This window comes from Geotrypetes seraphini, chromosome 5 (assembly GCF_902459505.1).
Source record: "Geotrypetes seraphini chromosome 5, aGeoSer1.1, whole genome shotgun sequence".
NCBI lineage: Eukaryota > Metazoa > Chordata > Amphibia > Gymnophiona > Dermophiidae > Geotrypetes > Geotrypetes seraphini.
In genome coordinates this window covers 89,767,423-89,794,427 of record NC_047088.1, presented here as the reverse complement: position 1 = coordinate 89,794,427, position 27,005 = coordinate 89,767,423, and the positions used below count along the sequence as shown (strand labels likewise).

The 27,005-nt window shown below is 41.4% G+C and overlaps 3 protein-coding genes across 3 annotated transcripts in view; all 3 read left to right on the top strand.

Annotated features, from left to right (window-relative positions):
• The first annotated feature begins 1,696 nt into the window (after positions 1 to 1,696).
• On the top strand, positions 1,697 to 2,416 carry LOC117360359 (olfactory receptor 6N2-like). The gene has a single exon (XM_033944058.1). The coding sequence runs from the start codon at positions 1,697 to 1,699 to the stop codon at positions 2,414 to 2,416; it is 720 nt and encodes a 239-aa protein (XP_033799949.1).
• A 16,208-nt stretch (positions 2,417 to 18,624) lies between these two features.
• Positions 18,625 to 19,626, top strand: LOC117360358 (olfactory receptor 1019-like). The gene has a single exon (XM_033944057.1). It carries the CDS (start codon positions 18,625 to 18,627, stop codon positions 19,624 to 19,626), a length of 1,002 nt encoding a protein of 333 aa, XP_033799948.1.
• Positions 19,627 to 24,258: 4,632 nt separating this feature from the next.
• Positions 24,259 to 27,005, top strand: part of LOC117360357 (olfactory receptor 1009-like) — a 65,185-nt gene continuing 62,438 nt past the window's right edge. The window contains exons 1-2 of the mRNA XM_033944056.1: positions 24,259 to 24,360; positions 26,028 to 26,166. Coding sequence (XP_033799947.1) covers positions 24,259 to 24,360; positions 26,028 to 26,166 — 241 coding nt within the window. The remainder of the gene's footprint in view (positions 24,361 to 26,027; positions 26,167 to 27,005) is intronic.

Genomic DNA, 27,005 nt, shown 5'->3' with positions numbered 1-27,005 from the left:
CTGAATATTGGCCAGGATTCATATAAGCTCTGACTATCAGGACTTTTTCAGTTAGCCCTGGATATTCAGGCCCTGATTCTGTATAGGACGCCCAGGAGAGGTGTCCTATACAGAATCGGTCCTACACTAAACCCCGATTCTGTAACCGGTGTCCATGGTACAGACGCCAGTTGGAGAATTGGGTTAAATTAGACGCGGCCGCTATACTTATGGCAGCAAGGGATCTCCTGCCGGAACCCCCCTTGAACCCCCCTCCCCCCCAAACTAGTAATCGCAGGCAGGAGTATGCCCAATCCTCCTGCCGGAAAGCCCGACGACCTCCCCCCAAAACTAACCTCCTTCCCCCAACTAACCTTTACATGTTGGTCGGCTGGACGGGTCTTGCTGCCGTCCAGCCGACGGGCCTGCCTCGTGGAAATGAGACGGGCCCGCCCCTTCCCAGCCCATCCCCGCTAAATCTAAGGCCTGATTGGCCCAGGCTCTAGAAGCCTGGACCAATCAGGCCTTAGGCATAGCGGGTCCACCCATCCCCACTAATCCTAAGGCCTGATTGGCCCAGGTGCCTAGCCTGGTGCCTAGCCTGGGCCAATCAGGTCTTAGGATTAGTGGGGATGGGCCGGGAAGGGGCGGGCCCGTCTCATTTCCACGAGGCGGGCCCCTCGGCTGGACGGCAGCAAGACCCGTCCAGCCGACCAACATGTAAAGGTTAGTTGGGGGAGGGAGGTTAGTTTGGGGGGGTTGTAGGGCTTTCCGGCAGGAGGATTGGGCATCCTCCTACCTGCGATTACCAGTTTGAGGGGGAGGGGGGTTCCGGCAGGAGGATTGGGCATCCTCCTGTCGGTGATGGGACAGGCGGCCGCGACTGCGGCCGCTATACTTATTGCAGCAGGGAGATCCCTTGCTGCCATAAGTATAGCGGCCGCGTCTACTTACAATGTAGTCCAGCATTTTGCTGGCCTACATTTTAAGCGTCTCTTCCTCTACTAGGGAGACGCGTAGGGCCGCCTAGGTTCGCCTAAGGCCCGCCTAAGGCCCTTAGGCGAGCTTAGGCGTCTTGCGGGTCTCCCTAGGCTCCCGGAGGCACCTTCAATATAGGCGGCCTGCCTGGGGAGTATTTTTTTTTAAAACGTGCATCCCAATTGGCTGATTAGACAGCTGTAGGACGCCTACAGCTGCCTATAATCGGGACGCACTTTGGAAAATCAGGGCCTCAGTGTTGGAGCCTGGACATAGTCTGGCACTGAGAGGGGCTAATCTAGACAGCAATGGTAAACATTTAAAAAATGCTGACCACTGTCAGCTGAATTTCAGGCAGTATCTATATTAGTGATCATAAAGAAATCATGGATGGTTTAAGATACTTTTGTTTTAATTTTTAATGTTTTGTTTTTTAGTATTCCAACAGCTGATCAAAATGGGAAAAATGAAAAAGGCAAATCACACTGAGGTGTCAGAATTCTACATTCTGGGCTTCTCTGATCTTCCTGAAATGCAGCTTCTTCTTTTTCTTGTGTTTTTGGTTATTTATTTGCTCTCTGTGGTGGGGAATTTTCTTATAATTTCTGCAATATGTATTGAACCTCGTTTGCATAACCCTATGTTCTTTTTCCTTATCAACTTATCCTTTTTAGAAGTATGTTATGTGACTATCACAGTGCCTAAACTATTAGCAATGCTCATAACACAATATAAGAACATGGCTTTCATGCAGTGTTTGGCCCAGATGTACCTGTTCCTGTCTTGCACATCTGTAGAGTTCTACATTCTCACCACCATGGCCTATGATCGCTATGTTGCCATCTGCAGTCCCTTGCACTATGCTATCATCATGAACAGAAAACTCTGCATAATTCTAGCCATTATTTCTTGGACAATTGGATTTCTATGCCCAGTTGCTCATGTTTCTTTTATGTCGCAAGCATCTTTCTGTAGCTCCAATGAAATTAACCACTTCTTCTGTGACATGACTGCACTGATGAGTCTGTCATGTTCAGGAAATTATGCCATTGAAATTGCAAATTTTATTGAAGGTCCAATTATGGCTTGCACCCCTTTCATTTTGACAATTACCTCTTATGTGTACATCATATCTGCAATCCTGAAAATCCGCTCTGCTAAGGGTAGAAGAAAGGCCTTCTCCACCTGCTCCTCCCATCTCACAGTTGTCATTTTATTTTGTGGAACCTCCATTGGTATGTACATGACACCCAAGTCTGCCCACTCCATGCATCTTAACAAACTGCTTTCTGTAGTATACATATCTGCAATTCCACTGCTCAATCCCTTAATTTATAGCCTGAGAAACAAAGAACTGAGAAGAACCATCTGGAAAGCAGCAAGAAAAGTAGCAATCTATTTTGCTTCCAGAGTTACTAAAATAATGTCCACACCATTTGATGGCAACAGAATTAGCTAGTTAGCAATCTGGTACACCGTCATGCAGAGGAACTAGATTCAATTCCTGAGTTAGGACTTCGGCTCTTTGGGTTGAATTGATTTGGGAAGGCTTAGAGGCAATGTTCACAACCTCCTTTTTCAGGAAGTGTGAGGGGGAAGAGGAGGAGGAGCTACAATCATAATAGTGAACCTCATAGCTGGATTAGGAATCATGACTGCAGGGTTCAGGGAGCTGTGGTACATGACCTCCCAACTGAGAACTCATCTCACTGCTTAGATTTACTAAAGATAGCGACTCAATTGCTGTTGACCAAACACATGGTGGAAAATATGTATAGAGTCCTTTGGGTAATCAGTTCATAGATTAAATAGCACGGCTTATTCTGGCTCTGTCATATATATGAGGGCAAATAAAAAATTAAAGGCAATTGTTAAATTGCACGATAACTGGAACAGCGCTAGTGAAAGGCAGCATATGTACATTGCCTGTTGAATAGTTTGTCAATGCTCAGTGCAGAACTTGGCCTTTAGTTGTGTGGCAGCCATGAGGTCAGAAACATGGACACTCCATTGCAAGATTGCACCATCGAAGAACAGTATGGACATAGCACCATGAATCAACGAAAGGTTATGAGTGGGTAAAAAAAAAGTTTAACGTGAGAAGAACAGGTGTAACTGATGAAAGTCGTTTGGTCGCCCATCAACATCAATGTGCACATTGACAGGGTGATGCCTTGATTAGAGAAGACTGACAGATAATGGTGTCTCAATTGGTTGCAAATTTGGCTATTAGCTATGGATCTGCATTTGCCATAATGCACGATGACTTGAGATACAGGAAGGTCTGCACACGATAGGTTCCCAAACAGCTTACTGATCTGCACAAGCAACAGTATGTGGAGGTTGCGACCCAGTTCCTGAGACAGTACGAAGAAGATCTGAGTATTCTGGACTGAATTGTCACTGGCAATGAGACATGGGTGCATCACTGTGACTCGGAGAGCAAACGACATAGCATGATGAAGAAAAGGAAGCGGTGCTCACCTGGCTTCGCAAGCAGCCCGAAATCTTCTTCTCTGCAGGAATGCAGAAGCTTGTACAACAAATGTGTCATCTTGCATGGGGACTATGTGGAAAAGCGATATGTTCAATTGCTCACAGTTACTTCTATTAAAGCCATTAAATTTATTTTGCTTTTACATTTTGGTTTACCCTCGTACAATAGTGCTATTTTCCATGGACCATTTTCTGGAAAATTCAGAAGTGTAAGTAAATTAATCCCCAGAAACAAATTTGCATATGTCTGAATATCTCTGAATATCTTTCTTGCAATATACCATAGGCCTAACTCATGCCAAATTTTTGAACTATGGATGGCATACAACTATGAAGATAAAACCACCCCTAATAATTTGTTTATTTTTCAATTTTAATTTGTTTACTGTCTTTTGATGAAATACAGCTAAGCTGCCATATATAAAGAATAAGCTGTACTTAGGAAGTAGAATATTATAGCAGCAAAGATAATGAAATAAGGCTATCCAGGCAGTCATATTTAAGGCAGTCATACTTAAGGCTCCTTTTACAAAGCTGTACTAGCGATTCACACATGCCAAATGCGATGAAGCCCACTCAGTTGCTATGGGCTTTATCACATTTGGTGCATGTGAATTGCTAGCAAAAGACAACAAGGGGAGAAAAAAAGCCTCAGAATCATGCAGCAGCGCAATGCAATCATTAAACAGCAAGCTGCCATATAATAATATCATAGGCATAAAAAAAAACTCCCACTTTGTAATATCAAAATTTAGTAATGAGAAACTTCCAATCAGATGCACACAAAAGGAGTCTTACCCCCTCTTTTACGAAACTGTGATAGCAGTTTCTAGCACAGAAAACCGCACGGAATGGCCCGTGCTGCTCCCGACGCTCTTTGGAACTCAATGTGCGTCGGGAGCAGCGCAGGCCATTCAGCACGGCTCCCCATGCTAGAAACTGCCATTGCAGTTTCGTAAAAGGAGGCCTGAGCTTTAATCCATCAGCATAATTCCAAATATGCGGGACTTCCCTCCACATGCTGCCTCCACTCCCGACAAGAGATTCCTTGTTTTGCCACAGAAAAGTGGTTGCATCAGGGGAGAAATGAATCCAAAAAACCACTTTCATGCACAAATCCACTCTATTATGGCAGTCAAGAACAATGGGTACACGAGGCTTCGCAGTTATAGCTCTTCTGAGTACCACATATCATTTCCGGCCCCGCAAATTTTCAAAACACCAATCAGGATCTTCAAAATTAAAAAAAACAAGATCATGAAAATAATTAAAAAAAAAAAATGCACACCATTCATGTCTTTGATTAAGCCCTTGCGGCCACACTGTATGTAATTTGAAGATCCATCATTGTTCAATTTGATGGAATCTTCTTTTTATATTGCCATGGTGCTGTGAAAAAGGCAAAGAATCTATGACTATGCACTTAAAATTCTGAAACGTGCTCTGCTTGAATAGAATGCTGACACAATGCATCAATCTTCCGCTTGTGATTAATATTATAACGATGTTCAAACAAATGAGTTTTTAAAGGGCGAGAAGTTTGCCCCACATAACACAAGCGGCAGAGACAGATCAAAATATAAATGACACCTGCAGACACACAGGATGTCAGTCTCTGCAATGGTACTTTTTGACGCCAAGGAACCAGTACTTCTGCTCCTTCCAGCATAGGCATAGTATATAGCAGGGATGTTAATATGAAGGATCACCTTTGCAACTCTGATGTCTGGACGAAGCCCTATGATGGTATATGAGGCCACTTTAAATGTGGAAGATGTGGGGTGTATGAGATTATGCTGGAAGGAGCAAAAGTGCTGGTTCCTTGGCATCAAAAAGTGGCATTGCAGAGACTGACATCCAGTAAAGAACTGCGCTGGATGTTTGAATTAAATAGTATGTTCCCGCAGGGGTTAAATGAAACCAGCAACTGGATGACATTAGCAGAGTAAGCTTCATGTCAAGACTTGTATTATGGAAGGAGTCCTCTGGGATTCTGATTGGCTAATGCAAAGGTCACAGGGGTTTTCTTCTTTAATGCTGTTCAGAACGCTGTGGCCATATTAACAGCCTCAGCGGCAGATTTAAAGGGCTAAGCAAGTATGCTTATAATTCTGTTAAGAATGTGATGTATAGTTTTTCATTTTTTGTTACTTAGTGGGTAATATCTATTCTAACCATAGTTGTTCATTGCAGCACTTATAGTAACCCCGACCCTGAAGAAAAATGAAACGCTTCGTAGGGGGCTGGTGCAGCAACTTTAAAAGCTAAGGGGCTCATAATCGAAACATAAATACATCTAATAACTGGCCTAAATCAACACTTGGACGATCAGTAAGACAAGTTGTCCAAGTGCTAATAATCAAACCGGGTTTTAGACGTATCTAAAAATGACTTAGGCCTTTTCAGTGCTGCTGTATGACCAGAGCTAAAAGGGCCATTTTATGAGAAGTGGTGGGGGCGGGACATGTGCTGATTTAAACTTAGTCGTATTGCAAGTATAACTGAAAATTTAACAAGGCTGCCTGGATGGAACTTGTACATTGTGACATATAAAACCAGGTCTAAGTGCTAAAAAGGTATCCAAAGTGATCAGATAAGCACTGCAGACACAAAGTACAGACCCCCACACACTGCCCCAGTGATCACTGCCCCCCCCACAACACCATAAAAATCAGAATAAAAACGTACATACCTGCCTCCAGAACATCAGCACCTGGCATAGCAAAGCCTAGTAGAACAGCATAGAGGTGGTTTAAGTAGTATAGGGGTGGGCTAGTGAACCATATAGAGGAGGACCCAGGCCCATAAGCCACTCTAACCACTGCATTTATGGTGGAACATGTGCACCCCTAAATCCCCCAAACCCTACTGTACTGCCATATAGGTGCCACCTGCCGCCGTGAGGACTATTGGGGTGGTAGACAGATAGATCTAGTAGGTTTTGGGGGGCTCACCATGACCTATAAGGGAGTTATGGTGAGATGTTTATATGGCATCCTTTTTGTGAAGTTCTCAGCTATGTACGTCAATGCCCACAGTTTGGGAAACAAAATCCTGGAATTAGAGATGGAAATGAGGAACGCCGACGTGGCGGCGATATCCGAGACCTGGCTCACGGACTCCCACGGCTGGGACATGGTCATACCGGGTTACAACTTGCTTTGCCATGACAGGGAGGGCAAAATGGGAGGAGGGGTAGCACTATATACCAAAGATGACATTAAAGTCACCAGAATCGCAGAGGTCAGGTACACAGGGGAATCCCTTTGGGTGAATTTGGCCAGGGGTATACAGTCCCCCAAGACAACTGGATGACCTAGATATGGAATTAATCGGAGATATAGAGAATATCACCTTGCGTGGGAACACAGTATTGTTAGGTGACTTCAATATGCCTGATGTGGACTGGACCACACTTTCCTCTGCGACCAGCAGCAGCAGGAGGCTATTAGACTCTATTCAGGGAGCAAGACTCAGGCAACTAGTATTGGAGCCAACAAGGGATCGGGCAATACTGGACCTGATGGAGAAAGTGTGACAGAGGTCTCGGTGGGCGACACGTTGGCCTCCAGTGACCACAACATGGTATGGTTCAATCTAAGGAAAGGTTTTGCCAATTCTAACACATTAACCAAGGTCCTCAGCTTCAAGGACACCAACTTCGAGGGCATGGGGGATTTCATCCATCAGGTGCTGCTAAACCAAGCAGAAACAGATAATGTAGAAGTAATGTGGTCAACTCTGAAAGCTACAAGAAGCAACCAACCGCTATATAAAATCGGTAAGTAAATGGCGAAGAAATAATAAGCCACAGTGGTTTTCTGCAGAGATCTCAGACCTCATAAAAGAAAAGAAAAGAGCATTCATCTCTTACAAACACTCAGGGAAGCAGGAATCTAGAGAAGACTATCTGACCAAGTCAAGAGCCGTCAAAACAGCGGTCAGAGAGGCCAAATTCCGAATGGAGGAGAATCTAGCGAAGAACATCAAGAAGGGTGATAAATCCTTCTTCAGATATATTAGCGACAGAAACAGAAACACAGGCAGGATAGTACGCCTTAGGAATCCAGACGGGAACTATGTAGAATTGGACTCCGAAAAAGCTAAACTTTTAAATGAATACTTCTGCACAGTCTTCACCCATGAGGCGCCGGGATCAGGCCTTCAGCTGCAGACAAGGGATAGCTCAGTGGACCCGTTTCGTAATTTTGAGTTTACGCCCAGCACTGTCCACTGTAAGCTGTCTAATCTCAAGGTTAACAAAGCAATGGGGCCAGACAACCTACACCCCTAGGTACTCAGGGAGCTTAGTGACGTCTTGGCGGAACCGCTATCCGCGCTCTTCAATCTCTCCCTTAGTACAGATAGAGTTCCGTTGGACTGGAAAACGGCTAACGTCATTCCACTCTACAAAAAAGGATGCAGGACGGAGGCTGCAAACTACAGACTGGTGAGTCTCACATCAAAAGTGAGCAAGCTAATGGAGACTCTAATCAAACGCCAATTGGATACGATCCTGAACGAGGAGAATCTACGAGATACCCATCAACACGGATTTACCAAGGGGAGGTCCTGCCAGTCCAACCTAATCACCTTCTTTGACTGGATGACGGGGAAGCTGGATGTTGGGGAGTCCCTGGACATCGTATACTTGGACTTCAGCAAAGCATTCAATAGTGTACCACACCGCAGGTTGTTGATCAAGATGAGCTCTATAGGATTGGGAGACACATTGACAGCATGGGTTGAGTACTGGCTTGGAAGTAGGCTTCAGAGGGTGGTGGTGAATGGCACCCCTTCCGAAACGACGGAAGTGATCAGTAGAGTGCCGCAGGGCTCGGTCTTGGGCCCGATCCTTTTCAACATCTTCATAAGGGACTTAGCTGAGGGGCTTCGAGGTAAAATAACGCTATTCGCCGATGACGCCAAACTATGTAATGTGGTAGGCAAGAACACAACAGACAAAAAAACAGTGCCTGTCGATAACTCAATGCCTGACAGTATGGTGCACAACCTACTCCTACTAGAGCGCTGGTCCAGGTCCTGGCAACTAAGTTTCAATACCGAAAAATGAAAAGTCATGCACCTTGGCAGCCAAAATCCATGCAAGACTTACAGCCTTAATGGTGATATCCTAGTGAGGACTGTGGCAGAACGTGACTTAGGGGTGATCATCAGTGAGGACATGAAGACTGCCAAGCAAGTGGAGAATGCTTCATCTAAGGCAAGACAAATCATAGGTTGTATACGTAGGAGTTTCATCAGCCGTAAGCCCAAAGTCATTATGCCTTTGTATAGATCCATGGTGAGACCCCATCTGGAAAACTGTGTACTATTCTGGAGGCCGCATTACCGCAAAGATGTGCTGAGACTTGAGTCGTGTTCTGCCACTTATTTCTGTCAAATGGAATGATCAGTAACACTCAAAAAAGCACACAGACAATATAAAGCATAAACAATAACACTTTATTATACATATATAAGAATTAAATACCTTCACCGTATCCCAGGCAAACACTCTCCCTTCACAATTGGAGAATCCTTGTGCAATTGATAGGTGAGTAGACACGGGAGACTGACCCTTTAGACATCTTTTAATTTTGTCCCTTGCGACGTCTTGGATTCTAAGGTTAGAGGCAAGTCCCGTCTTTTATATTGGGTGAAAAGCTGGGAAAACTGCTTGCCTCTTAGTAAGACAGCTGGTACTGGTCGTTTGTTATTTGTTTTGACAACTCCTAGGTCAAGGAGGTCAAGATAGCAGATACTTGTTTGGTTTCCCTGTCCTTTTGATGTTACCCAGGAGGTGTTTGCAGAGCCCGGGTTTCCCATCTGTCTTTACTGATGATCATCTGGTTTTACTGTCCTTTGAAGATCAAGGAGGTCAGGATGTCAGATAAGCAAGGAGGTGTTGCAGTTTGCTGTCTCTTTGATGCTATCCAGGCGACACGTAGGCAAAGGAAGCCAGGATGTATCCTTTTGGTGTTGTCAAGGTAACACTCAGGACAAGGAAGTCAGATAAGCAGACTTGAGGATACATGTCACGTATTATGCTGAGTTCATTTACCCCCTGGGTATATCAAGTCGGTTCAGCGAATGGCCACCCGGATGGTCTCGGGACTCAAGGATCTCCCGTATGAGGAACGGCTGAATAAATTGCAGCTGTACTCACTTGAGGAACGCAGAGAAAGGGGTGACATGATCGAGACGTTCAAATATCTCACGGGCCGTATTGAGGTGGAAGAGAATATCTTCTTTTTCAAGGGTCCCAAGGCAACAAGAGGGCATCTGTGGAAAATCAGGGGCAGGAAACTACACGGTGACACCAGGAAATACTTCTTCACCGAAAGGGTGGTTGATCACTGGAATAATCTTCCGCTACAGGTAATTGAGGCCAGCAGCGTGCCTGATTTTAAGACAAAATGGGATCATCAGTGGGATCTCTTCACAGGGAAAGGTAGGGGAGGGTTATTGTGGTGGGTAGACTTGATGGGCCGTGGGCCTTATCTGCCATCTGTTTCTATGTTTCTATGCCCTGTAAGGTGCCCCACTACTCTGTTGCCATGTCTAGATGTCCAGACCATTACTTTTATGGCCAATCCCACATCCAAAAGGTCCTTTTCTAGGCATTTTTGACTTGGACAAATTTTTGGACGAGAATGGGGTAAACACTTCTCCCTCAATATTCACGGGGGTTAGGGGCAGAGCCAGCCCGTGAATATTGAAAATTTGCTAATAACATTTGGGCCGGCTCTGACCCACCCCCTGGCATCCTGGACCTTACCTGGTGGAGTAGCGGGCTTTCAGGGCAGGGACAATCTTCCTACGCTCCTTCCCCGTGCAGATCACTCATACAAAATGGCTGCAGGGAGTTCCCATCGTAGACTTTAGATGAGAGGATTTGCACCACATTTCTATTGGTGCAAATGTCCTTGCCTAAAGTTATGAGGTGCAGATCTAAGTGTAAGCGCTATTCTATAAATGACGCCTAACTTTAGGCACTGTTTATAAAATAGCACTTCGGTGGGTTTTTCTGTCAGTTGTTTTAGGCACAATATCCAAAATGAACATTATTCAAAGGGTACAATGCTTACATGAAATACTAATCCATGAAAATTCCAATTATATAGTAAGTTAAATATTTCATACATGTCCAAAGATAAAAGACATCTTGATCTTTCAGCATATAGAGCCACCATAGATGCTTCATTAGTCCACAGGTATGCCCCATTAATCCTTCATTAGTCCATGGATATGCCCACAAATAGGCTGGCCTATTTCTGTACTGCCATAAAGGAAACCTTGATTTGATTTCTAAATCATGCTTCTGCTTTCTTGGGCTGATATCATTTATAGTCAAAGGGAATGGATCAGGCATCACCATTTTTACACGATAATGATAGCTAGGGGGTAATTTACGAAAGGTCATCTAAAGTTGGGGGCCAGGATGATGCATGCTATGTGCTAATTCCATAACAGCAATTGTACACGTTGTCATAGATTACTGAACAGCTTGCATCAATCACTGCTCACTGCATCTAAAAAGTATGCAAGGGGGGGATACTGGGAGTTTTCAGCTGGCAGGGCTTGGGGATCCCTGTCAGTCACAGCATAGATCTTCTGCAACTGGTTGGGCCTGATCCCTAAGTAAGTGGGCCTGAAACCTAGATGTCTTAGGAATTATGTGTAAATCCTGATGTCAGTTTATTGATGTTCATTCTCCTTCTGAAATGGGGAATACATATTTTTTTGGGTCCCTGCCCCCATGCCATTTTCATATTCTCCAGTTTTAGACAGTTTATGCATGTCTATAAGATGAATGCCACTTCTAAAATAAGCACCATAATCACTGAAAACCTGCAAGGTACATCAAAGATATCAAACACTAATAAATAAAACATTGCCAAGAGAAACATATTTCTATGTACTGCTAAAGCAGTCTGAGACACAAAATACAATTTTTTGCTGACCCTGCACCCAGCAATGATATATGGAATTACTAAATTAGTGTTTAAGCCCGTTACATTAACGGGTGCTAGAATATATGTCTGTCTGTCTTTCTTTCTGCCTCTCTCCCTGCCCCTGTCTCTTTCTTCCTTTCTTTATGTCTCTCTCCCTCCCGCTGTCTATCTTTCTTTCTTTCTTTCTATCTCTCTCTCTCTCCCTCCCGCTGTCTGTCTTTCTTTCTGTGTGACTCTCTCCCTGCCTGCTAGTCCTGTTAAAGTGAGGGCGGTAGGGGGGGAGTCGCCGTCTCCGTGTGTCCGTGCTTAAGGTGCCTCCGCATGCGCAGTAGAAGGAGCCAGCGTTGCCGAGGGAGGCTGATGGGGAAATTGCCGCTGGCTCCTTCTACTGCACATGCGGGGGCAAGGAACCATGAAGATTGAAGTGCATATGCGCGCTAAGGGTATTATTATAGTGGATACTGAATATGATGTATATTCTTTATTCCTCTTGATTTTTTGAATACACAAATATAAAACAGGAAACTTTAATGATTTTGTTTGTTTGGCACTTGAGAAGCCTGACAATTCTTTTGAGGTGTTATCTCAAAGGTCCCAGGAATCTGTATAAATACATCTGCCTGACCCAGATATTTGCTATCAAGAAGAAGAGGTTCTTTGCTATCAAATTAAGTAGGGAATGTGAGTATAACTTTCTGTATCTTTACTTTTAAATACAAATGCATAGCAAGCATCATACAGTTATAAACTGCATAAACTAGGCTCTATAGCTTTTATTAGCTGAATGTAGAGATCTGATATTCTGGAGTCTATTAACTATATTCTCACTCTGGAATGAGCCATTTCATCCCTTATAGAAATATGCAGCTTAAATATTTAAGACAATGCTATCAACATCATTGTAGTCAATACGTATACTGAAATCTTCTGCTCAGTATATGGTGGCAGCCGAAAAAAAAAGCAAGCAGAATTTTGGTAATTATTATGAAAGAAAATAGAGATTATCATAATGCCTCTATCAATTTCTTTAATTGGGTGACCAGAGGATTGGATCGAACATTGTGTCGCAAACCTCTTGAAGCCATGGCACACTAAACTCGGGGCTGCGGCTGAAGGGCCTCCGGACATGTGTGCACATCAATATGATGACATCACATACATGTGTGATGTTATCACGTCAATGTCCACACATGCATGGAGGCCCTGAGCTTGCTAACCCTAGGAAGAGAGTTGCGGAGAGGAGGAGAGGTTCCATTGCCGGCTGACTGCCTACAGGACATGCCTCTCCCCACGAAAGGCATGACTTGTAGGTAGTCATCTGGTTCCGGCGCCTTGCAGCAGACAGTTTGAGATACATTGGGATAGAAGGAGAGTGCTAGATGTGTATTTAGGGTTTGGGGTTTTTTTTTTTGTAAACCTTTATTAAATTTCCAAACTACCATGGTGCAAACAAACAATTTCAATATGCACAAGTTTACATGAAATGCACATTAAACTAATAGACATTAATGTACAACTATTTCCCCCCACGCCCCACCAAATAATCAGAAAAAGTACATTTAAAAAGTGTATTTAGCTTTTAGCAAAGCCTTAGACATTATTCCACACGGGGATCTAATAAATAAACTGAGTGCTGTCAAGATGGGCCCCAAGGTGACAGAACGGATCAGGAACTGGTTGAGTGGAAGGCGACAGAAGATAGTGGTCAATGGAGATCGCTCTGAGGAAAGGGATGTTACTAGTGGTGTGCCACAAGGTTCCATTCTTAGGCCTGTTCTTTTTAACATTTTTGTAAATGATATTGTCGAAGGGCTTTCTGAGAAGTTTTGCATTTTAGTGGATGATACCAAAATCTGCAATAGAGAAGACCCCTCTGATGGGGTTGATAACATGAGGAATGACCCAGCAAAGCTTGAGGAATGGTCTGAAATTTGACAACTAAGATTTAATGCTAAGAAATGCAAGGTCATGTATTTGGGCTGCAAAAGTTTAGGGGGGTGCAAAGTTTAGAGGGTTGCAAAAGTTTAAGGGGTGAAGAACTTTTGATAATGAGGGAGGAGCGGGATTTGAGTGTGATAGTATGTGATGACCTTAAGGTGGCCAAGCAGGTTAAATAGGCGATGGTGAAAGCTAGAAGGATGCTTGGGTGCACAGGGTGAGAAATGGCCAGTAGGAAAAAGGAGGTATTGATGCCCCTGTATAAGACTCTAGTGAGACTTCATTTAGAATTTTGTATCCATTTTTGGATACTGCCCCTTCAAAAATATATAAACAGGGTAGAGTCAGTCCAGAGGAAGGCTACTAAAATGGTGGTGGTCTTTATCATAAGGTATACAGGGACAGAATTTCTATGAGCGTCGGAGCATTTAGTGCACCGGGCCATGATAGAAACCTCTACAGTGGCTTAGTAAAAGAGGGCCTTAAAATCTCAATATGTATACTTTGGAGGAAAGGTGGGAGAGGGAAGATATGATAGAGATGTTTAAATACCTACGTGGCATAAATGTGCATGTGGTGAGTCTCTGAAAGGAAACTCTTGAATTAGGATAAAGGTGATAGATTCAGAAGTAACCTCAGAAAATAATTTTACACAGATAGGGTGGTAAATGCTTGTAATGGACTTCTGGTGGAGATGGTGGAGACAAAAAGTGTGTCTGAATTGAAGAAAGCATGGGAGAAGTACATTGGATGTCTAAGGGAGAGGTGCAAATAGTAGATAGCATGATTGGACAGATTAGATATGCCATGTGGTCTTTTCTGCCTTCATTTTTTTTTGTTTCTGTCTCTCCATAGTGTGACTACATCTTGACAATAATTCTGGTAATCATATCTCATATCTGATAAAGGGGATAGAATGAATCCCTTATGAGGAAAGGCTACAGGGGCTGGGGTTCTTCAGCTTGGAGATGAGATGATTGATGGAAGATATGATAGAGGTCTATAAAATATTGAGTGAAATGGAATAGGTAAAATTGTGTCAATGATTTACTTTTTCAAAAAGTACAAAGACAAGGTGACATGCCTTGAAGTTACATTTAAAACAAACAGGAGAAATTATTTTTTCACTCAGCGCATAGTTAACTTCTGGGACTCATTGCTAGATGATGTGTTTGATGTTATACTCTTTGTAAGATTCATCATATGTATGGTTTACTTTATTATAACCAATAAAAAGTATTGAACTAAAAAAAATGCAGTTGGCATATCTGGGTTTAAAAAGAGTTGAAGCTATCTTTAAAGTTCATGTTCCACTTATAAGCTTGTTTTGTAGTCTGTGGCCTTGCCTACTATTCTGAGTAAAGCTGAAGTTAAACTATTTAATGCACTAATGGGGTTAATGCTTCAGCAAATTTATGGCTGGCTGGAAGACTAGTTCTGATTTGTCTAAGTGTGCCTGGTGGAATGCAGTGGTTTGGTACTGAAATTTGAGGAGGTGGCTGCTTGCCAAATTTTTGAAGGGTTTGGGGTTTGTTGGATATTTATTATCGATCTGTTAAATAAAATTCCATGGAAACCTGGCTCTTTCTGGGGTATGGGTTTTTGTCTTGTTGAAAATTGTCAATAAGCATTTTGAACATAAAAGAAGATTTGGACAAATTCCTGGAGGAAAAGTCCATTAACTATTAATAAGAGAGATCTGGGGTAAACTACAGTTTATTCATGGGGGTGAGCAACCTAGAAACTGTCTACTTTTTTAGATTCTCCATAGTACTTGTGAACTGGATTGTCTGCTGCTGGAACTTATGTTCTCATGTTCTTGTCATTAGCCTTAAAGTACATTTGGAACATAATTTAGGAAGCTTTTGAATATGTCTTTATTGATAGAAAAGTTAAGAAGAAATTAAAGGGTTTTTCAAATATTATCTCCAGTGCTTGATACACTGCAAGGTGTTTATAAAGGTAATTATGCAGTAAACATTTAAATAAGAGGGGACAAAAGAGAGGGATGACATATTTCTCCAACCTTCTCCCTTTTAATGTTTATCTTTCTCTTATCTAGTGTAACAGTCCGTAAACTTGCCAGTTGTATTCCTTCTTTAAACATTTTTCAAAACATACTTATTGTTTAAACTATTTTTGCTACTTTGTTTTCTGGGTTTTTTTTCTGTTTGTTTTCATTTTTTTGTTTTTAATACAATATTAAATTATATATTGTTTTTACATATTGTAACTCGCTTATAAAAATTTTAATTAAGCGACTAATCAAATATGAATAAACTTGAAACTTGTCAAGGAGTAGAGGAAGCCAAGGACTCAATGAACAGATGAGTTTGATTGTAAACCATTAAGATGGACTTGGGAAAATCCACTGCTTATTTCTAGGATAAGAAGTATGTTTTACTCTTTTGGGATTTTGCCAGGTACTCGTGACCTGGATTGGCCACTGTTGGAAGCAGGATGGCAATGCTTATGTTCTTATAGATAGGAAGGCTCCATATGGAAGTGAGGGAGCAGAGAGTCTGAGAGGGTTGGATCATGATATCTGAAGAAATAGTTAAATGGAAGGCAGGGAGGGACAGAGGCATATGTGGGTCAGTAGTGGAGGAACATTTCTCTACATTGAAGCTATTCTGCCATTTTTTTTGCCCACTCACTCAGTTTGTTCAGATCTCTTGCCCTTTTATAGTCTAAGACAGTGTTTCTCAACTCAGTCCTGGAGTACCCTCTTGCCTGTCAGGTTTTCAGGATATCCACATTGAATTTGCATAAACTTGATTGCCTCCATTATATGCAAATTTCTTTCATGTATATTCGTTGTGGATATCTTGAAAACCTGACTGACATGGGGTACTCCAGGACTGAGTTGAGAAACACTGGTCTAAGGCAGTGGTTCCTAACCCTGTCCTGGAGGACCACCAGCCAGTCAGGTTTTCAGGACAGCCCTAATGAATATGCCTGGAGCAGATTTACATGCCTGTCTCCTCCTTTATATGCAAATCTCTATCATGCATATTCATTAGGGCTCATTTTAAAAAAAGATAGACATCTGAAAGATGGGCTAAACTGACACTTGGACGTCTTACTAGTCAAAACGTCCAAGTGCTAATTTTCAAAGCCGATTTTCTGGATGTCTTGCTAGGCTTCTTAGTCACTGTGCATTAAAAGTTTGAGGGGGCGTGTTGGAGGCGTGATATGGGCAGATTTAGCACTTGGATGTCTTGTGGTGATAAACATTTCCCATAATGTCCAGGATGGAACTTAGATATCTGAGACAAGACCTGTTTTAAAAGCATCTAAGTGCCAAAAAGGTACCCAAACTGACCAGATTACCACTGAAGGGATTAGGTAAAGACTCCACTCTACACGGCTCCCTTCCCACCCCACAAAGATCTGAATGAAACAGCACATACATGTCTCTATGACAGTTGCAGATATTATGGAAAATCCTAGTAGAGCAGCAAGCGGGTGTCTGGAGTTGCCTGGTAGGCTGTGTAGTGAACCATAGAGAGGGGGGATCCAAGCCCAAATCCCACCCCACTACATTTGAGGTGGAATGTGTGGGTCCACCAAAACTCACCCAAAACCTACTGTACTTCCATATAGGTGATATCTGCAGTCATAAGCATTACTGGGTGATAGACAGGTGGGTATAGTAGGTTTTTTGGGGGGAAAGGGGGGAGTTTTGAGAGCTCACCATACACTGGTGAAATAGGTACCTGCCACACTTTATGTGAAGTTCACAACAGTGCTCCCCAAGGTGTATCACTGCCCTGTTGGTCTGCCTGTGTGGACAGTGCATTAAGATGCTGGTCCTTTCCAAATGGGCATGATTTGGATGGGTTTTTTTCAAAAATGGACGAAAATGTTAGATGGCCTAGGGGCCAATATGCCCAAATATGTCATTTCTGAAAAATAAATTGGACATCTAGCGGTTTTGAAAATGGACGTTTCCCTGCCCTGACTTTCAGGATATCCACAATGAATATGCATGAGATAAATTTCCATACAATGAGGGTAGTGCATGGAAATCTTTCTTATGCATATTTATTGTGGCTATATTGCTGGTCAAAATTAGGCCTGCGATAGTCAGAATTTTTTCAAACACTGAGGCCCTGTTTCTGTAAAAAGTGCCTGCTGTTAGGCACCTAAATTGGTGCGCCTATCCAATCTAAGAGCCTATCTTAATTTTTTAATTGGCCCAATCAGCATTATTAATTGAACAGCACCATTTAAAAAAATGTAAATTTTTGGGTAGGCATCTACACCAAGGCACCTTCTGGCCTAATATGCTGGCACCTAAGTCTTTGATGCCTACAGACGCCTGACTTGAGTTTGATACCGCTAGGCACAATTCTATAAACAGCGCCTAACTTTGAATAACATGTGATAGGTGTCATTTTCCTAGGCACCTACCAATTTAGGTATAATTTATAGAATCAGACCTTGACTATCACCAGCTAAGATAGATATGGATATTAAATGTTAGGCCATTTCTGGAAACTACTACTGAATATCCAGGCCCAATCCACTGCTGCTGACCCCTGAAATCAGTGGCGAAGTAGGAAGGGGCGGGGGTCCGCCCCGGAAGTTGTCTTCCTAAAGGTGCAGCACCCCTACCTCCTCTCTGCCCCCTCCCCCCCCGCTCCTCTCCATGCCACCTCCTTCCCCTTTTTTACTTCCCTGGCACGAGGTTGCTGCCTGTGTCAGCATTGTCACTCTTTCTGATGCCACTTCAGGGACCCACCCTAGGAAGTGATGTCAGAGGGCAAGCTGACACCACCATGAGCATGCTGCTCATGCTGGAGAAATTAAAAAGGTACAGGGAAAGGGAAATGGGCACGCGTGTGGTGGGGGTGGGGCCACTGCCCTGGATTCCACTCACCCTTACTATATGCCACTGCTTGAAATTATGCAAGTCTTGGCCGATATTTGGATTAGTCTGAAATGTTAACTGCTTCGAACATACGTGATGTGTCATCATCTCTTTATGTCTTCTGTTGCAGCCGGTCACTTGATTCTTCTGTAGATCTTTCATCTTTATCAAAGCTTCTTGAGAGAAACTAAATTTAGTACAAATTAAAGCTGTAAGTTACTGCAAGAGCTCACAACAGTTAGTCATTTTGTACTAAGTTTTATCAGTTTATTTGACTTCAAATTGCATTGAATTTACAGAAAATAGTGCCCCTGAAATTTTAGTTCTTGGCCTCTTCTCTTCCCTTCCCTCAGTTTTAGATATCAAGACCAGCTTACCAGAATGAGAGAAAAGGAAAAGATGAATCACACCAAGGTGACAGAATTCATCATTCTGGGATTCTCTGAGCTTCCTGAAATTCAGCTCATCCTTTTTCTTGTCTTTTTAACTATTTATTTGCTGTCTGTGGTGGGGAACCTTCTTATTATGTCTGCAGTGTGTACGGAACCTCGCTTGCATAATCCAATGTTCTTCTTTCTTATCAACTTGTCCTTCCTTGAAATCTGTTATGTGAATGTCACGGTGCCTAAATTGTTAGCAATGCTCATAACACAGTATAAGATCATCTCTTTCACACAGTGCATGACTCAGCTCTATCTTTTCCTGTCCTGCACATCTACTGAGTTTTACCTTCTCACTGCTATGGCTTATGATCGCTATGTTGCCATTTGCAATCCCTTGCATTATACCATCATTATGAACAGGAAAGTCTGCACAGGTCTAATCATTGTTTCATGGATAATTGCTTTTCTAGATCCAGTTCCTCATGTTATTTTTGCATCACTATCATCTTTCTGTAGATCCAACAAAATTAACCATTTTTTCTGTGACATCACAGCATTGATGACCTTGTCATGTTCGGGGACCTCAGTCATTGAAACTATAAACTATATTGAATGTCCACTTTTAGTTTTTACCCCTTTCATATTAATAATTGTATCATATGTGTATATCATATCTGCCATCCTGAAAATTCGCTCTTCTGATGGTCGAAAAAAGGCCTTCTCCACTTGCTCCTCCCATCTCATAGTTGTCCTTTTGTTTTATGGAACTTCTATGGGTGTGTACACAAGACCCAAGTCTGCCTATTCCATGGACCTTAACAAACTGCTGACTATAGTGTATATAACTGCAATTCCACTGCTCAACCCATTGATTTACAGTCTAAGAAATAAGGAATTGAAAAGAACTTTATGGAAAGGAATTAGAAGAGTGGAGAACTATTTTGCCTCCAGAATTAATAAAATACTACACACAGCAGTTGGTGGCAACATCTCAGCAATGAGCAGACAATATGGATAGAAACATGTAGGAAATTAGGTCATGGATTAAAGCAATCATATGTTATCCAAAGAACAATAAGTAATAGCACCTGAGCTAGTATGTTAACCATTTAGTAGGAATAAGAGATTGAAAATCAGGGCTTGCTCTGGCTCTGTGATATGTTTGATAGAACTTTCCATTAGACAAGAAAACTTCAGGGTTAGACAACATAATCAATTGAAGAAATGTTTAAACCAAATATAACAATATAAAGAAAAAAAGATCAATTCAGAGTTAACACAGTCAAATCTGATCTGACATTTAAATTAATGGAGTTTTTTTAAATGACCCTTGGTGTCGTGAGCAATGAATTTAGGCTAGCACTTAAAAATTCTATGGCAACAGCTATCTGAAATCTTTTTTTCCTTCTTTGTTGGTTGAATTATTGTCAAAATGCTTATGAGTTTTGGTGATACCAATTTTTCTCCCCCTTTTCATTATATTGTTGTATTTGGTTTTAAAGTAGCTCTGAAAACTTATTTCCCCTTTTATAAAGCGTCTCCTAGGAGCGTTGAGATCATGCAGAGCAGTCAGTGGCCGGCGCTAAAAAACACTTTTATGGTTTTGTAAAAGAGGGGGTTAGTTTCTGTTGCATACAGAGTTGCATAGTTGGCTCAGATCTGGGTTTTCCAAGGAACACTAGCAGTGTCTTTTTACTCTTTGCTCTGTCATTTGATTATAAGTCCTAATCTTTTCCTCTTCATTATTTTAAATTATAAACTAGTTTGTTGTCCTTATTTAAGATTAAGAAGCATTTATTAAGGCTTTCAATAAAATAAAATAAAATTCACAAAATATTTTGCCAACTGAAATCTCCATTGGGTCAGTTCCGTTAGTCATTTGAAAGTCCAAACTCACTGAAATTTTGCATGATCTGAAATAAGTCTTGGAAAAGAGTAGGTGATGAAAAGTTTTCAGACCAGCGAAAAAGAGAATGACATGGATATGGTTCAATCAATGATCTGATTCAATGTCAAAACATAGAATTTAATTTCTGCGAATTGTCACTTAATAAAATAAGATATCACTCTTTTCAGCTACACTGGCAAAATAATGCTCAGAATTTGGGAAGTTGGTTGGTTGGGCTGCAAAATTTTCATCACCCCCCTCGTATGTTTGCATGTTCTTTATTAGGGTGGTAGGGACTTAAAAACAATTAAAAAAAAACCCTGCATTTTTGAATGAGACTTCAGGGGTAATGAAGTAAGGGTTCAAGCCCTTGCCACCGTATCTTAGAGTCTGGCTGAGAACACCTGAAGGAACTCAACAATTCTGCAGTGCTTTATGCTTTACAATACAGAGACAATTTTAAGACTTTTGTTGCAATTAAGAACATGTTCATGCAGATGGTAACCTGAAATTGGAAGAATTATGATCGTCTACATTTCCCTTTCTGGTGGGCAAATCTTTGCTTCAGCTATAAATATGAAACGATGAATGCTGATAGTTTGGGGCACGATAATGTATTTAAATTAGTTTGGGGCCCATTGACATCTTATATTACCTCACTATAGTACAGTGGTTCCCAAACCCTTTCCTGGAGGACTGCCAGACCAGTCGGGTTTTCAGAATAGCCCTAATGAATATGCATGAGAGAGATCTGCATATAATGGAGGTGCCAGGCATTCAAATCTGCTCCATGCATATTCATTAGGGCTATCCTGAAAACCCAACTGGCCTGGGGGTCCTCCAGGACAGGATTGGAAAACACTGCTATAGTAGGTCTTTGATTGTGAGTCAGTTTTTGTTTAATTTTGTACACATCCAGGGAAAGGTGGTGGTGGTGGTGGTGTGTGTGTGTGTGTGTGTGTGTGTGGGGGGGTTATTTCTGTCCTAATTTGATCTTTGAATATTTACACTTGGGGTGGGTGGGAAGATGGGAGGATATTATTAATTTGAATAGGTTATTGGGAAATCTATGCTTCTGTGTTTTACTGAATAAACATTGGAGAAAATGGTTGATTATGTATATTTGTAAGTTGAATGTGCTTTTATTGACTTATTGTATGTGATATATTTGTGCATTGCACTATTAAAGTTTGGAAAATCAATAAAGAACTTTAAAAAAAAAAAAGAACATGTTCAGACCTGCCTTTCTTAATAAGACCTGTGTCGATGTAATGTAAAGTAATCTTAGGCCAAAGTGATCTATCAAGACTAAGACAAACTCAGTGGAGTCCTGAGTTTTAAGAAATATACCTAGAATGACATCAAAAGATTGTGCAGGGCCAGAATTCTGAGAAATGTATCTTGAATGATATCAGACTTTCCTGTGGTTTCAATATCCAATTAGCTTCTGAATTGTCAGAATAACATATACCATTAAAAGAAAAGATGGACCTTACTTTCCTGCTCCTAACTTCTGTAGATTCATTAGGCTTTCATCTGATCTTCTGGCAACACAACGAGCACTTAAACCTTCCAGAGGAGAGCGGTGCCTTCAAGATGACTAACTCTGCATCTTCAGACATCCTCAAGTGACACTGGTAACTTGTGCAGGTTGTATGGTCAAACTGTCCTTGCTAAGAGGTCAAAGACTAAACAATAGCCTACAGGGTAGAGTGTGTGTTTGCATAGACTAATTTCTTTTCAATGAACCTTATTTCTCAACATTTCTACATATCAGTAGTATAATGGGTACACCTCATGTCAAAATGATTGACAGCTGTCAGAGATAAGGATCACTTCAGGGTTCACAATCAGCGTTCACTTCAGGGTTAAGCCCCACCTATACTATGCCCCGCCTGCCCATTGCCCTGCCCCACTCTCTGCCCATGCCATGCCCCTCCCATAGGAATGAATAGTGGTAGCCCTGCCCATGCCCGACCCCCACCCATGGCCCCATCCCTCATGCCTCGCCCCTCTCATAGGAATGAATGGTGGTAGCCCCACCCATGCCCCAGCCCTGCCCATGGCCCTGCCCCCTCATGTCCCACCCCGGAAATGCACTTTCTGATGACATCACCGGAAATGGGGGCATGTTTGACCCCGGAAATGCACTTTCTGATGACATCACTGGAAATGGGAGTGCCTGCCCCTACCGGAAGTGCACATTCCGATGACGTAGGCGGAAATAGGGTAAATGAAGCAATGGAAATGCGCTTTTCTGACCACATAGGCGGAAATAGGGGAAACAGACTTAGTCAAAACCCTCCCGGAAATGATGTGGCCAGAAAAAGAAGTGTCTTTATTTTAACAGTTTTTAGTTAAAAGACAGGGTTTAAGAGCTCATGGATAGAGCAGATCACAAAGCAAAAGACATTCACAAAATCTTTCCTGTTTTTAAAACAGACCAGGGGCAGAAGCAATTGAGAAAAGGTTGCATTTATTTATTTATTTTTTTCTTTTCTGGTTTTAACACACTTTCAGTAGGAATTCTGAGCTAATGGTTAATGGGCCAGCTCCCCTATTGTCATGGTAACAGCTGATAAGCCCCTTGCAGCCCCCCTCCCCTGATAAAGCCAAGGGGGAGAGGTGGAGGTGTGTTTAAACATGTCTGAACTTGTTCAGGCCCCCTACTGTTGTCTTAACAATCTGAACAAAAAAAACCAAAAACAGCTGTCACCTAACAGAGGGTCTGTTAAAAAGGTAGAGTTTTAAGACCTATTTTTTTTTTTTTTTTAAATTTAGAGCTATGAAAGAATCTTTATTGAAGCAAATTTATTATGATCCATATGCGGCAGGAAGCTATGGAGGCATTAACCCTCTACTTCAAGCGGCTAAAAAGAGCGATATTACAGTCCAGAGAAAAGATGTAGTGGATTGGGTCACCGGTCAAAACGCATACAATTTACACAGACCGGCTAGAATCCATTTTAAAAGAAATAAAACAATGGTGTCGGAAGTTGACAGACAGTGGCAAAGTGACTTAGTCGACATGTCAGCCTTTGCCCGTTATAACAACGGTTACAAATACATCTTAACGGTAATAGATATCCTGTCAAAATATGCATGGGTTGTGAGTTTAAAAACAAAAACCGGTCACAAAGTTACCAAAGCCTTTGAAACAATATTTAATTTAGGGCGTACACCTGAAAAACTTCAAACAGAATTTATAAAGAATTTATAAAGAATTTGTAAAGAATTTATAAATAAGTCTCTGAAGAATTTATTAAAACAGAAAGGTGTTAGCCATTTTGTGACCCATAATGATGTTAAAGCAGCTGTAGTGGAAAGATTTAACAGCTCAATGGTTCATCCTTCTTACGGCCCCCCTGATTAAGTCAAGGGGAGAGGGGGGGAGGTGTGTTTTAACCTGTCCCGGCCCCCCTGGTGTTGTCATAATGATGTATGTCTTAGATCTTTAACAGCTGTTAACATCAGAAATAAAAGTTATCACAGCTGTTAGCAACAGAAATAAAGGTTCTCAAGCCGTCAAACAAAATGACTGTCACGAAGGCTCATAGATTGAGTTACTTTCTTAAAGATCATGATGTAGAAAAAGAGGGTTACCCGAAGACAGAAAAACTGTATGAATCAGACAAAGAAAACATGGACCCCTTTAACACGCAGGTAACTGAAAAAAGGCCTACCAAGAGGTCTCATAACTTTCTTAAAGACTGTAATGCGGAGAAAGAGGGTTACTCACCGGCTGAAAAACCGATTGACGCGATGGCAGATACTGGGGAGCATACGCACGAATTAACAGATTCTGAAATACAAGAGTCTCCAGACGCTCAAAAGCTATATGATTCGGACACAGAAATTGAAGATGTAGGCTATGAACTACCAGAGGATAACACTTCAGATATTGAATTTTATGAAGCTGCCGCTGACGCCGAAGCAACAGACATGTTGGAAAAGCCAGGATCTTCCACGGTGAAGCTGAATGTGTTCGTGTTTTAAAAAGGGAAATTTATTTCTGTATGTTTTTTTTTATAGGGAAGTGGTGGATCTTCACGATCACAGAAACCTGTGGACAAGGTGTACATACCGATGATAAATCTATCATGTTTGTGTTTTTTCTGCTCGTTTCAAAGAGAACCAGCGGTGAATGAACGTAAACCTGAAGATTCTTGTGATTATGGTCTGTGGACCGGCATAGGCCTTTCCAAAACACCAACAGAACTTAAATCAGTTATAAAGGTAGCTGTATACTGCATTCTAAATAAATGTCTGCAAGGCGTGAAGGATGAAGATTATGGAGCCTGCTTAATACATGCTGGGGGGCAAAAACACCATGATTGCTTGATATGGGGACAAAAGGAAATATGGGAGAAACTCAGAAAAACTTGTGACATGCTGTGCTTAGGACGTGTGGTAAATGTAGTCACTTTTGTAGGCTATAAAATGAAAATACTGATGCTTTGTAATGAAAGCATTAATATAATCATTGATTTAATCAGAGATATTTAGACCTCTATAAACAGGCCACGACTACTCAATAGATTGGTTAATTTCATGAGAGATGGTGAATATGTAGAGATTGTAAATGATTTAATCCGTGACACCAATTATAAATCATTCTTCAAAAGAAATGCTTTTTAAAACATGTTTTTTTATTCTCGGGATTGTGGAAAATAGTGTGTAACAGCATGTTTGTTTGTATAAAAGTTTAAACATTTTATTGTTGTAAAATAAAGATTTTTTAAAAATTACAAAATGTGTGGTGTGTTTTAGAAATGGCTAGCCACATGTATTATCAGCCCAAACTAAAACAATAGAAGGTGTGACAGGTTATAAGGAACTAGGCTCTAGACACATAGGGGTCATTTTGATATCTAAAATGACTAACCAAGACAAACAAGCTCTAGCAGAGGTCTTAGACATACAATAAAGCCTTTGTGAATGGATAACCTCTATAGAGGGTTGTAAGTGTATAAAAATAAGCTGTGAGAAGACCAGCAAGCGTTCTGGTTTTTGTGGATGTTACACCGGACCCCGGATACATCAACCGCTAACATGGTGAGTAGAAAAGGGGCTTTTATTTTTGGTTTTAGGGATATCATTTTTTTATTTCTCTGAATCTATCATTGCATTTAAAAACAGGAACGGGGATCTGATGGTAGAAATAAACTATCTCTTACCAGAAAAAGACAACAGATATAAAACAGTAAGTGACAAATGTATTATCTGGCACATATGTTGGTTTTTAAAAACAGCATCTACAAAACATTCTTTTTTTAACGTTATGATTAGACCAAGAAACGGCTGGAGAGCCGACACCTTCTACATCGACAAGTTCTAACCAACAAACGGCTCCTTACTGGAAGCCAAAAGATAAACAAAATAGTAGGTATCCTGGTTTTATAAGGAGACTAGGGTTAAAAGAAAATGTCATTACTTTTATAATGGTTGATCAAGAAAATATTAGGCAGTCAGATTCTCAAGGGTGGGGAAAAAGTATTAACGGTTATGCTATGTTATAAATTGTAGATCAGGAAAATGTTAGAAAGTCGCAAGCAGATACCATGAACCTGACGGAAAAGTATAATAGGAAAAGATCGCATAGTGAAAACTTCTTAGAAGGAGAATCAGAGCCCAAAGGTGCTTACAGGAAACCAAAAGATAAACGAAATAGTAAGTATTCTGATTTTGTAAGGAGACTAGTGTAAAAGAAAATGTCATTACTTTTATAATGGTTGATGAAGAAAATGTTAAGCACAGACAGATCCTCAAAGGGGAAAAAGTATTAACGGTCATGCTGTGTTATAAATTGTAGATCAAGAAAATGTTAGAAAGTCACAAGCAGATACCGTGAAGCCGACAGAAAAGTCTAACAGCACAGAAGCACAGCCGGACAGCACAGAAGAAGGAGAATGTTATGAAGTTGATAATTATTCTGATAGCAGCAAAGTGTCAGAGGATGGTTCAAATAAGGGTGCATTAGATCCTTCTGAAGATTCAGAACCAATCAGCTATGTCCAGTTTGTGAAAAGATGGGATCGTAAACTGGACAAGTTTCATGGTGTACTTTATTTAGAAGAATTTCATTTCATTAATTTAGACAGGAAAACATCATTACGTGAGGCTCAAAATGCTATACGCCAAGGCATTCAACATATCCTGGACGATGTTAGCAACAGAGTATCGCCCGGTGACTACGTACAAGTGCATCTACATTAATCACTTTTTCACAACTCCTTTTTTTCTGGTAAATTAAATCCCGAATCGCTAGATGCTGATGATTTCTTAGACCAGGTTGCTAAACTCCTTCAAAGTCACAGAGAAATACAGGTCTGTGATTTATTCCGTGTTGTTGTACTTGTAATAAGAAACAAGGGTGGTGGGGGTCGTAGGGTGTTAAAATCTATACTGTTTAGCCAGATTTTGCAGAAAAAAAGGATGTATTTAATAGATTTGAATAACACAGGCAATAGCCTGTGTTTTGCCGGTAGCCTTACAGCACTTATGTCCCC

Coding starts and splice junctions, on each gene's coding strand:
- LOC117360358 (XM_033944057.1), top strand. CDS start 18,625: ATGAATCACACCAAGGTGACAGAATTCATCATTCTGGGATTCTCTGAG.
- LOC117360359 (XM_033944058.1), top strand. CDS start 1,697: ATGGCTTTCATGCAGTGTTTGGCCCAGATGTACCTGTTCCTGTCTTGC.